General features: G+C 43.7%; 1 protein-coding gene across 11 annotated transcripts in view; it reads left to right on the forward strand.

The window, feature by feature from the left end:
• Nucleotides 1–12,038, forward strand: part of NFIA (nuclear factor I A) — a 256,456-nt gene extending 244,418 nt beyond the window's left edge. For all 11 annotated transcript variants that reach the window (XM_075508866.1, XM_075508865.1, XM_075508875.1 and 8 more), the window contains one exon: nucleotides 4,857–12,038. In XM_075508866.1, coding sequence (XP_075364981.1) covers nucleotides 4,857–4,933 — 77 coding nt within the window. In that variant the 3' untranslated portion in view covers nucleotides 4,934–12,038. The remainder of the gene's footprint in view (nucleotides 1–4,856) is intronic.
• The last annotated feature ends 720 nt before the right edge of the window (nucleotides 12,039–12,758 follow it).

Consider the following 12,758-nt stretch of genomic DNA (forward strand, 5'->3'; position numbering starts at 1 on the left):
TTAACTTTTTAATTCGAAAAACAGATAGAGCCGCTTTACAACCCTCACTTTTTGTACGAACTGAAAGGTCTCATTGTTAGGGCGGGAGATGTGCAGGTAGAAGTAAATTTAACAAGTTTGCGTTTGATTGTCTTTCTGGTCGAAAGCACGTGAGCGGTGCTCACGGTTCGGCTTGGGAGCCGGGGGTACAACACGTCGCGCAGCAAGGCTGGTTTAGGAAGATTTGAGTAAACAATGGGCCTGTTTCTGGGCTCCTGACGCAGGCAGAAACTGCTACCGGAGTCAATGAGGCACTTTCAGCTTTTTTCCTTTTAAATATCCTGAATCGCGGAGTGCTTCCTTGCTGTTCTTCCCGTACAAAGGGCCCGATTGTCAGAAGTCGCTTGAGGATTTGTGTGTCTCTGCTATCTCCAGAAGAGCATAAGAAACAAATAGACTTGCGCTATCAAAGAAACGTAATTGCCATTTCAGACTTCCTGTTTAGGATTCAGTCAAGTAGATATTGTTTATGGTTCATAAAACCTTACTACTGTGAGGATTCTCAGATACTGGCAGTGCAGAGTTTCAACTTTCATGGTGCTGTAAATTAGGGGAAAAAAAAAAGTGTGATAATACTCCTCCGAGAACAGTAAAATAGAGCTCTGCAATGGTTAAATGGAATTTTATAAGCACATTCGGTGTGGAACTGTTTTGCATTACATGAGTTGAATACCTTAGAGATGACACACATCTGCAGGCACTTTATTAAATCCTTAGTCAGCACTTTTCAACCTGATGAGATTACTTCTTCATTTGACTGGAGAAAGGGAAGCGAAGATCTCGTACCGGACTGCAGAATTCTTTCTGATGTTTCACCTTGAGCGCCGAGGAAGGACAGCGAGATGCTCGGCAGGACAATACAGACCCGTAGTGGCACCGACAACTGTGTGGCAGTAATTTTACTGAGTAGGACCTTTAGCTCCGGCGGATTCATTTAGCTCTAAACTCGCTGGGAGAATAGGACTGCGAAGTAAATAGAGGGGAAATAAAATACTGGCTCTTTTGTGAAAACGCGCGGAGATAGTATCATCCTGACCGTATTGTCATAGCGGACATGATTTAAATGGAGATTTTAAATTAAGAAAGGCAATACGCCGTTCTCCGTCTGGGTGCAGTCGGATAGGTTACAGAATGTGAAGGGGTAAAATGGGTAAGGTGGGTAGACGCGAGCACAGCCTGCACCACGCTGAGCAGCGCTCTGAAAGAAGGCAAAAAATACTTCAGCCATCCGAACGTAGGGATCCGGCCTTCTTTCTTCCCCCCTCTAAGCCCCCTCATCGTGCAAAAAAACTTGACAGATCCCAACTATCAGGGCTCCGAACGCATAATACGCTTCCTAGACGTTTTCATTTGATGCGCGGAGGTCTCCGCTCCCCTCGCAGAGAAGTTTCACAGGTGCTTCAGAAGGACAATGGTGCTCTTCAGACCTAATCCGGGAAGACTTAGCCGTGTATAGGAGGCTTGAGGGGGATATGAGATCTTAATATTAAAATGATTAGTAGAAAAGGAGGATCATTCTGTGTGTGCGTTTCAGCTGTAAGACGCTCTAAATTAAAACGGTATCCTGAGAGCGGTGCTGGTGGGATCTGATGGGTAAATGCGCTCTCTGTCTCGCTGTTCTGCTGCCTCAGCCCATAAAACATCTCACCCAAGTGGGGGTGCAGGAACAGGCGGAGCGGGATGCAGCTGTTTGCGAGGTGCTCGGAGTTCGGATCCCGTAAAAGCAGCTTTTCAGCGAAGGCGATCCGGAGCCCCTGCACGGAAGTTTAAAAAAATAGCCGTGCGGTTTGGGTCGATCCCGTAAGGGTTAATTAAGTTTTTCATTGGTATTAAGGCCGAGCAGTGTCTGCAGGAGTCATATTGACACCCTAGTGCATGGTAACTCTACTCCTTTATTGACATGTTGCTAGTCAGGAGCACAATAGCACTCTGTGTCTGCAAATCATTGCTAAAATCATCTCAAGGAAAAAAAAAAGTTTGAAAGCCCAACGCTAGACAAAGGCCCCAGAGCTGCACTGCGCCGCTAAAAACTCCGGAGTCAGCAACTTCTATTGATTAAAAACTAACCTTTAAAGTAACTCGCAGAGTGTGTGGTTAGCATTTAAATTTAAACATGTCATGAGTTGATTTGTGTTACTGAATACCAACTCAGAAGGAGTTACATTCACATCAGATTTTTTTTTTCTAATTCCCTTAAGCAGCTAAAGTATTTCATGAAATGTCAATAGGGCAGGGGAGAAAAAAAAGGTGTTTTGGAGGGAGGGGACTCGCGCCCAGCCTCGCTGTTTCTTTTCCCATGCAAATAGTCACCCCAAAAAGAAAAGTGTGGGGAGCGACACACAATAATTAGCCCTTTGTCTAACTTTCCCAAGTGCCAGAGAAAGACAGATTAATTAAATATACAACAGTGTTGGTTTTTGGAGTGGGGGTCTCTCTTGCTGTGGAGGTCATAAATTAGGCAGAATAAATACTTCAATGTGTTTGCAGCGGGGCTGCTACGTCAGAGCGGCTGGCGGGCGGTGGGAGGGCGCAGCGCGGCTCTTGCTAATGATAGTCACGTCTGGGGCTGTCTGGTTGCCCCTAGCAACGAGACATGATGTAACACCAGGATGAACTTGAACTTGGGGGACTTGAAAAGGGAACAATAGACCAGAGCAATCAATAAAGCCTATTTCAGTGAAGGATTACAGAGCCGCTCTGGGGTAACCTTGTCTGCAAGGCGCAGGCTGAATAGCAAGATGCGTGAAGGAGCGCGGTGCCGTGGGGGGACGGACCGACGGACGGACGGACGGACGGACGGAGGGAGGGAGGGACGGACGGAGGGACGGGCGGGCGGCGGCGCGCATCCCCTGCCGGCCGGGCGGAGGGGAGCCCGGCCCCGGCGGAGCGCGGCCCGGGCCTCCTCCGTGAGCAGCCCCACCTCAGCGACCGCTGCTTGCTCGCTTGGGGCCTTTTTTTTTCCTGCCTTCCTCCCCCCCCCCCCAAAAAAAAAAAATCTGCTTCTGAAGTGGAAGAGGAGCGGCGAGGCCAGAGCAGCTCCCGCGCCGTCCCCGGCCGGTGGTCCATGTGGCCAGGCCAGCGGCGATGGGAGCCAACTGGCCATCTGCGATATAGATTGGAACCATCGGCTCTGAATTGTTAACCCCTCTACTCCCTGCGGGGGACTTCCACAGTTCCCCCTCCCCGGCCAAAGACTGTCACGCTCCGGTGACAAGCGTAAGGGACGACCCTGCAAACTTCCAAAAAGTTTGCAGCCCGCGGTGGTCAGAGGTGCCTCCGGCACGGCCCGCGCTCGGCTTCCCTACGCCCGCCTAAAATCAGTAGGGCCCTGCAATCAGGGAGGGGAACGGGACTTGGCACCGCTTCACAAATGCTGCCAGAACTTCTCTCTGTTTATGAACTTTACATATGAGAACTATTTCGTTTAATTGCAGCCTGCGTAAGTCTAAATATAAAATCTGTAGGCAATAGATGGAGCTGATATGGGACCGGTGTGTTTGTATTCAGAAGGCTGAGCGGAGGAAGAGTTAGTTAATGAGGTGTATTGGAAGCAGGACAACTTCTCCGATCGTGCTATTTATTTTACCGGTTCCTACCTCCATGGCAAGACCACATAATCTCCAAGTCCCACATGAAACTTGCCTCAGAGTCTTCTGTAAATGTTCATAAATCCTCCCCGGGTTGATTATGCTATCAATCACGTCAGACGCTGAAAAGGAGCGGAGGAAAAAGTTGGTAAAACTTGTCGTCAGTTTATACATGCACACGTATGCACCTCATATATTACGGGAGCCAAAGTAAAAACGTGGGGTATCAGCAACAGCTCTTTAATACCTGAATCTTTCTTGTTGTATTACTTTACTTCTGGCTAAATAGTTGCCGCTTGTTGGTGTATTCCCACAGCAATATGTCATTGCCAAGTAGCATCCCCCTGCGCGTACAATCCCAGGGCCTAACACTGCTCTTATTCATCCCGGGTTCAGGTTGGTCTGACCTCGCCGGGGCCGAGTCGGGTCTCCCCGGTGCGGTGGCACTGCCCCGACTCCAGCAGAGCCCCCTCCAGCTTTCCGACGGTGTTTAGGAGCGAAACTGCTTTCTCTGCTCCGGGCATCCGCGCGGTTGGGTTAAGGACGGTATTGTTGCGGAGCCGAAATCCCAGGGAATTCCCTCCCTTTGGGGGGGAGGAAGGGAAAAAAAAAAGATTTTCCCAAAGAAAAGCTATTAGTTGAGGTCCGCGTTTTGTTTTGAAACACAAGTATGGCCAGAGATACGGGACATTTTCGCTGATCCACTTTCCCCCAGCTTTGCTTTATCCTGGCTTTTCTCTAGCGATCCACGTTTCTCCTAAGAAAACAGCCCTGTTGTTGAATTTCTGTGCATCTGTTCCAGCGAGACAGTTGAAGCAGGGCAGTATAAAGCAACAGATGCTTATGCTGGCACATGCCTAAATACCCAAGAAAACCCCGACTGCAGGGTGATAAATGGCACAGAGAGGCGAATGTGTATCCCCTTTTCAGGGGATTAGACAAAAGTGAACTGGAGGGATCTTCAAGCCATAATCTATTAAAAAGATTGATAACTTGTAACGTGACATGACCCCCGCGTTCATCTGTAGCTATGTCCAGCGACTGTCGGCGGGAAAAAAAAAATATATTGATTTGTACAGTATTTTTAATTAAGCTTTGTAATTAGGTCGATTCGTCATGGTCTCAATTAGCCCCCCTCTTGGCGGAGGAGGCTGGCGGCGATGCCCGGGGCCCTTCGGGAAGCAGCGAAAGCGGGCGGCGGGGCTGACGCTTCTCCTCTCTCTTTTGCAGTCCTGGTACCTGGGATAAAAGTCTCCGCTTCCCACCACCCACCGGACAGACCACCAGACCCCTTCCCACCTCTGTAACACGGAAGCAGCAGCAACGCAGCGCAGCGACTTCACATCGGCGGAAGGGGAGGCGAGCAGACACCGACAGCAAACTAGTACATGGAAATGGCAAACGTTATGGTTGAATGGCAAAGGCCGTAACTTTTTCGAGATTTTATTTTTTTTTTTTTTTTTTTTAGACAACTTAGGACTGTTGTAATTTCTCATATGGTGCTGGAAATGGTTGGGCTTCATAACTTCTGAAGTGTTTCATTGGTAGTGTAAGCGTTAGGTGACACTGAGTAGAACTAGCCTCTGCTGCTGCTTACCAACTCGCTGTTGTAACACACTTTCCATATGGAGCCTAACTGTTTTACAGTATCCTCATCGATTTTTTCCCATACAGGTGTGAGACTTCTTGAGAAATCATGAAACACACTTAAACTATAACTTTTGTAGTAGCTGAATTCTGCAATATATAACTTACCGGACAGACATAGAGCATGTTTTTCTGTAACATATCGGAAAAAAAATTGCAGGTTTTTTTTTTTGTTGGGGTTTTTTTTTTTTTTTTTACAGTCGGCACTTAGATACGTAACATGAACCATAAGAGCATTGTCAACAATTTTTTTCCACTCAATTGCAGAGCGATTTAAAACATCGAACTACTACTATTCACTAAAAAAAAAAAAAGAAAAAAAAGAAAAAAAGTTTGAAATGCTGCACTTACATTAAAAAAAAAACATTTTTCAACAATTTTCAACAATTACACAAAAATTCACGCAGAAATGGGGAAGTTGGTCTGTTTTGACAGAAACTGACAGGAATCAATCAAAACAATCGAATTTTGAATTGAGTAAAGTGCAATTTCATTGGATAGCTAAATATCTTTGTAAGATAGAGATTGTTGAAAATTCTATTTTTGTTTTCCAAGTCCTTCCACCCCAGGACTCTAAATTATTGGGGTAAAAAACAGCCTTGCAAGAAAAAGGGGAGCTATTTTTGCTTTTTATGTTTTTTATTGTTGAACTTGTATCCCTTTAAAACTGAAGGAAAATTAAAAAAAAAAAAAACAAATCTAATGGTGCTTTTACCACAATATGTTAACTACATTAAATGCTAATTAATCATTTTCTGTTATCAAAGCACATAACTAAAATGAAATCATAATATCTGTTAATTTTATAAGCTAAAAGTCACTATAATGGATTATGCCAATTCTGACAAATTTTACGTGTTTCCGGCAATATAGGGTTTATCAGTTCTCAAACACCTTGGGAATAAGAGAGAACGGTCCAGAAAGTAAAACACCTTCGTGTCCCTGAACTGGTACATTTTCTGGACTGCGAAGAAAACAATACAGAAACGAATGATGCTGATCTTACAACTTATGCCAGTTCAAAGCAAGGGCACTTGCTGAAGAAGAAAAAAAGAAAAAAAAAAAAAACACAAAAAAAGTTTGGACCCCAAACGTCCTGTATCTTATGTACAAAAAAAAGGAAAAAAAAAGAAAAAAAAAAAGAGTGCAAGTGATTTTTTCTATCAGACAGCGGAGCACCCCTTTGCTTCACATGCAACTTTAAGAAGGTTTCCTATACTATACATATATATACGTTCTGGTTGGCAAGTCCAGCTAATCAGAGAAAGTCTCTGCATGTTCTAGTGTTAGTAACTAATTTTTATATAGTTAATGTAGGGTAAAGTAGAGTGCATTAAGACACAATATTGTAATCCCTATTCCAGGCACTTGCCTTTAAACTATGTTTGTTCGACCCTTCAGAAGGGTTTCTACTACTGTCCTATACAATCAAGTAACTGAAATTCTTGGGAAGACACTTTGCTCCTCATCTTTTCCCTGAAACAATGTTTTGTTTTGTTTTCTTAATTTGCACGAAACAAAAAAAAAAAATTCCATATCAATGTGCCTTGCCCTGGATAGCGATTATTTGTGGAATTGTTGCACATGTTCCTATATTGAAAGGGATTTTTCCCTAGTCAAGCATTTGGAGACACTTTTTGTAAATGTGACTTTTATGTCAGCCATTGTCAGTTTCAACATCTAGAATTAAATAGGATGTTAGTTGTTCCGCAGATAGGAGTAGTGTTTATTGTCCTGTATGGTCAGTGGCAGTGCTATTCTGAGATCTGTAGATGCTAGATTATCAGTATTTTTGGATGTTGCTGCATTTTACATTTTATTTGGAGTCTTCCTTTTTGTTTTGTTTTCTCCCAGATATATGAAAATATGCAATACCTGCTTATATCATGTAGAAAAGCTTAGCAATTATTAATTTTTCTTTTATTTTTTTTTTATTTGACCAAAGTTGGTGCTGCACTTGACGCAGTGTGTTTTAGGTGTTTGTCTTTGTACTTTGTGATTTTGAATGCACATGCAGGAAGGGCTCTTCTTAGAGAAGCAGTCAAACTGTGAAGCACTAAGCTGAACCCTGCTTCAAGCAATTTTTGTTTTACAACTGTTCCTTTCACAAGCAAGCCTTAAAAAAAAAAACTTCCTTTTTCTTCAGATCCCACACCCATTTTTATTAGCAGACTGCAATCAATCCACATTCAATAAAAGTATATAATGCCCATTTTTATATGCACGTTTTTAAACTTCCAAGTTCTGAAAATTGTTTACTGGTTATTCTCTATTTAAGGAAAAAATAAAATGTTTTGGATTTTCATATGTGTCTGATAAGTGGTTGAGTAGTCATTTTGCTCTATTGTATTGTGTGATTGTTAGTATATGGTATCACATCCTCTAGCCAGCATCCTTTGCCTTCCCTATAGCACTTAGCTGGGCATTACTTTATTAAGACATATGTGCACTAAAAAAAAAATAGCAGCTTTCAGTGCTTCACAGTGAAGGGAAAAAAGCCTAGACAAACATTTTGTCAGAACCTTGCTATGAGACAAGGTATTACCAGTAAATTGGTTGTATATACAATAAAATTGCACCCTTTTTTAAACAAAACAAACTAAGCAATAGTTTGGGCAGTTAGTTGTTTTTAGTGAGCATGTTGTAGTCATGGCTGCAAAGAGAGAGAATTAAACTGCCCACTCAGAAGATATGTAATTTGTATGTTGTATAGTTTTATTGATTACACTGATTTATTCTACCCTATTTTATAATGCAGGACTTTTGTAATGTTGTTTAAATGAGGAAAAATTTCTGTCAAATTAGCTTAGTGGAATTTCTGATTGTTCGTTATAAAGGCAGCGTTCATAGAATTGCTTTTTTTTTTTTTTTTTCCTTTGGGAACTGGATTTAAGTTAAAAACTTTCCCGTTTCCTTTTTGTATGTATTTAAATACAGTTATTTTTCTTCTCTCAATGGTATAGCATATTCCTATGCTTGAGAAGTATAGGCTACTGAAGAACCATTGTAAATGGACATTACAGGTATGCTGTATTTTTGAAGGTATTTTGTCATATTAAGTTTGATGACGCTAAAGTTAGGGAACTCTGAGCAGAATTGCGAGAAAAAAAATGTTTTAAAGGCTTTAAAACATTAGGTAGGCGGTCAAGGGTGTTAACCAACAGGGGTTGTAAAGTACTACACACTAAATTAAACGTTCGTTCACCTTCCTCTCACGCAGAAAACCCGGCAGTTCCGTTCTGTGCAGGTGTAGAGAGCAAGCAGTGTTTTAGGCCAGCGGGTGAAGCCAGGAGCGGGGAGCCGAGCGGGGGGCTCCCGCCCGGGGTGCGCAGGAGCGGGCAGGAGTCGGGCCGCGGCCGCAGGGACGCGGGAGACGGGCTCCGCGCCAGGTTACGGTCCCGCTCCCCTCCCGGTCGCTCCGGTCGTTCTTTGGGAGTCACGCGAACGACTTTTTTCTCCCCGTCTCCTTCTCTCCAGAAACCGTCAGACGCACAAATACTCTGACCTGTATCCACCCCCCACCATCCAAATTTAAAGCCCTAGGAATGGCTTGGCGCGAATTGACTTCTTCTCGAGTTAATTCCTTCCTTTTTGCCTCTTTTTTTTTGAGCGAGGGCACTTGCTTTTATCATGCTGCACACCCCAGCAATGCCATTATTATTTATTCTTCTTCCTTGATAATAAAAACTTTCGGGCTTCGAGTTTAGGCAGCCATGGTACACTTTCTCTCTGTTGCTTGTTCCCCCTCCCCTTAAGGTCGAAGGGGAAAAGAAACACCAAGTTTTCTCAACTCCACAGTATTCAGTCAGCCCACAGGAATATGCAAAATCCCTCTAACATTTTTTTTTTCTTTCTCTAGTTCTCTTTGTTCCGTATATTTGCAGCTTTGTAGTAACAGTGTTATAAAATATTTACTGTACAAAAATACAAAAAAACCCAGATACATAGCCTAAAACAGTTTTTTTTTCCTTGTGGTGAATTTTTTTTTTTAAGAATGTCAGTTAATATTGTACTTTGCATTGTGTCTCTGGAAATATCTTTTTTTTTTTTTTTTTTTTTTGGTAGAAGGCCTCCATCGAACAAAATTAAAACCATAACCGGCATGACAATGTAAGGAGAGCTTCAATGGCACCTAAACAATAAATAAATAACAAAATAAACCTCATGAGGTCTGTCGGAGGCAGGTCTTGTGAAGTTAACACTGCCTGCTAGGCAGGATTTTCATTAAATCAAGCTTACAATGCCAATTTTGTCTTGAAGTCAATGCATGTATTACTGTTTGACAGTAAACCCAGCTATGCCATCATCAAGTCCAAGGCTGCGCAATAGTCTAATTAGTATCGAGTACATTTTCCTTTTATTTTTTCCAATAAAAAAGCAGTGGGATGAAAATTGCTTTGATATATAGCAGGTAACATTGAAGCTATTCCATAGCACTTAACTGTAGTGAATACTGTGTCACCAATTCTGAAATCAATTTAATGTTTAATGCAAATCCATTACATGGTGCTATTACAGGCTGGCAAAATGATTTACAAAAATGTGACAACTTGGGCTCAATTCACTCTGCTTTCCAACAATGTAAATGCATAGCAGTGTTTATCTGCATGAAAACTATGCACTAATCTATCTGAAAAAAAAAAGAAAAGAATATATCAACTTTGGTATCTACTTTCCGTTTACTTCGATCCTTGCCTTTTCGGTCATTGTTATAATGCCAGCTTTAGGACAGAAAGAATTATAAGAAAACCAGCATAATACCTGATATATTAAAATGTAGTGCCTGTGAAATCTGTATTATATTGCTCTTCTGAAGTAAGATTTTTCTACACCGGTAGCCTTCGCTGTCTGTCAGAACCTTCTGATATAGGTGATGTAAAATAACCGTACAATATTAATGCATGCTATTCCATAATGCTTAGTAGCTGTATGAATATTACTCAAAGTTATGTTAGTCTTTTTTTCTGACTTGGTTCTTGTCAGATAGGTTTAAAGATATTTCACTGAGAACGCAAATTCTGTCTTTTCTTGATTTGGGGTGTTTTCAGTATTTTGGAGGTATACATTTACTTAAATTCAGTATTACTTGTGTTTTGGGTTTTTTTTCTTTTTTTTCTTTTTTTTTCCTTTTCTTTTTTTTTTTTTTTTTTTTTTTTCCCTAGAGGGCAGGACATGGTGTTTGAGACCAGAAATCCGTGCCTGGTAAGATTTTCGTCTCGAAAAGCTACCCTAAGAATTCAGAGAGCTTGCTCTGAAGAACAGACGCAAAAAGTTCAAATTTAAGGGACAGTCCTTTAAACCCACAAACGAGATTGAGCTCACGTTGCGAGAGATTTCTTAATGGGCAGCGGTTAACCAGGTACCCATGCTTGACCCTTCTTCACACCAGACTTCCTCATATAGAAAGAAAAACCCTTTAAAAAAAAAAAAAAAAAAAAAGAAAAAAAGAAAAAAAAAACCTCATGTGGTTGTTTAGTTTCATGCACAGTTGCAATATTTTTCTTCAAACAAACTCTGTACAAACTTTGGGCCCGATTCATAAAAGCTCCTTTGCTATTAACACGGGAGGCTGGTGGGCTTTTCTCCTCCGCCGTGAGGACGGCTTGCTTGCCCAGCGCGCGCTTCGGCGGGCCCCGCTTTCCCCGGCACGCGCGCCCGCTGGCTTTCCTCTCCCTCCCCTTCCCCTCCCCGCCTCCCTGCCCCACCGGGAGGCACGGGTGGACGGGAAGGGGCCGCGGAGGAGGCGAGGGCGCAGGACCATGCTCCGACACCCCGAGGCCGGGCTGGCAGGGGAAGAGGGGGAGACAGGGAGGGGACGACTCCGAGCCGCGCTCCGGCCGATGCCAGGGGTTCGTAACACGGCGGTACGAGGCGACTCGATCGCAAAAGCGATCTCGTCCGTACCAGAAAAAGATACGCTAGATCGCTACCTCTGAGCTCTGGAGAAAGCCTTCGTAAAGGCAAACACTTGTACACAATGCGAACTTTTGTACTTCTGTGCTTTTTTTTAGGGAAGACTATTTTCCACTTAATTAATCTTCTGTGCTTGAGCATGAACAAAAACAATTGTGTTGGGTGAAATCCCCCCCTTTTAGCTGCATCCACAAATTAATACGAGGGGAAAAAAAAAGAGAAGATGAGTTTCTAGACGGAGCATGGTAGGAAGAGAGTGCCCGGCTCGGCATCCGCCGCCGCTGCCTGTTCTTGCTGCCGGCGCCCGGCCGCGACTGCTGCCTTGGGGAAGGGTCTGCGAAATTCTTTACTTTGGGAATACAATCAAGGAGAAATCTCCATTTTGGCCGGCCGGGCGGTTTCTCCGCGCGGCCGAGCTCTGACCCAGCCCTGCCCCGCTGCCTGAGACTGGCCCGGCCAAGTCCCTCGGCGTCAATTTGAAATTCGGGGCGCTAAAATTTCCGCCGGCCGTGTGAAAGATCTGCTGCAAAGTCACTTGACACCCGTGTTAATACCATGTCGTGTTCATTTTTTTTATGAGTCAGGCCCCTCGTGCCTCTAGTATACTTGTATTGACTCTCATAGTTACCATTTTAGTTTTACTGTGTTCTGTGAAAAAAAATTGTAATTGGTTGAGAATCACTGTGGGCATCCATTCTTATTCAACTAAGTCTCCGCAGGTTTTTTGAGCTGGTGTGGATTAGTTTAACTCTTGTATTCAACCATTAGTGCTACCACCTTCTCACATTACAATACAATTACTGGAAGCAAGTACTGCATTTCCTATGCAACAAAAAAGGAAAATAAAAAATTGCTAATGCTAACGGGCTGTGTTGTTATTTACTTTCAGCTGGGCACGGGGGGTGGGCGGCTGCAGGGCCGCGGGCATCGCTGCCGGTGGCGGCATCGACCTCTCCCGGTGCGCGGCGCTGGGGCCGGCGCCGGCCGCCGCCCCGGGCGGGTTTGGGGGTTCCCGGGCGGTAGCTTCATCCCAAGTCACGGGGGTGTTTGGTTAAATCGAGTCACTGCCGTCACATCGCCCGTACTTTCCCGTGCTGTCGGTGTCCCCTCAACACAAAATCGTTCCTCGCGCGATAACGGATTAATCTTCAGCGAGCCTCTGCAGATTAAATCACCCAGACTAAAGCCACGAAGCGCGTCGAGGAGATCGATTAATTCTGCAAATGCTACAATATATCTTTAAATGTAGCTAAACTTTTAAAATATTACCGCATTTCCAAAGGGCCCGGGTACCAGATGTCGGCGCGTTTTGGCCGTCCCTGTTGCAGGTGGCCTTGCAGCCCGGCCGGGCAGAGCTGCCCCGCTCAGCCCCGGCTGCCGGCACCTCGCTGCAAGGCTTCTGCAGGTGGTGGACAGGAAAAAAATAGGTTTCTTTACAACCTTTAAAGTTTTCTTTAAATTTTGCAATAATTAAAAACTTTTGCAAAGTTTACTTTAAATTTTGCAAAAAAATTCTTTAAATAATGCAACGCCTTCTTCTTAAAAGATGTGCAGAAATTAGTATTTGCAGAA

The sequence above is a fragment of the Mycteria americana genome, chromosome 7, assembly GCF_035582795.1.
Source record: "Mycteria americana isolate JAX WOST 10 ecotype Jacksonville Zoo and Gardens chromosome 7, USCA_MyAme_1.0, whole genome shotgun sequence".
Lineage (NCBI taxonomy): Eukaryota > Metazoa > Chordata > Aves > Ciconiiformes > Ciconiidae > Mycteria > Mycteria americana.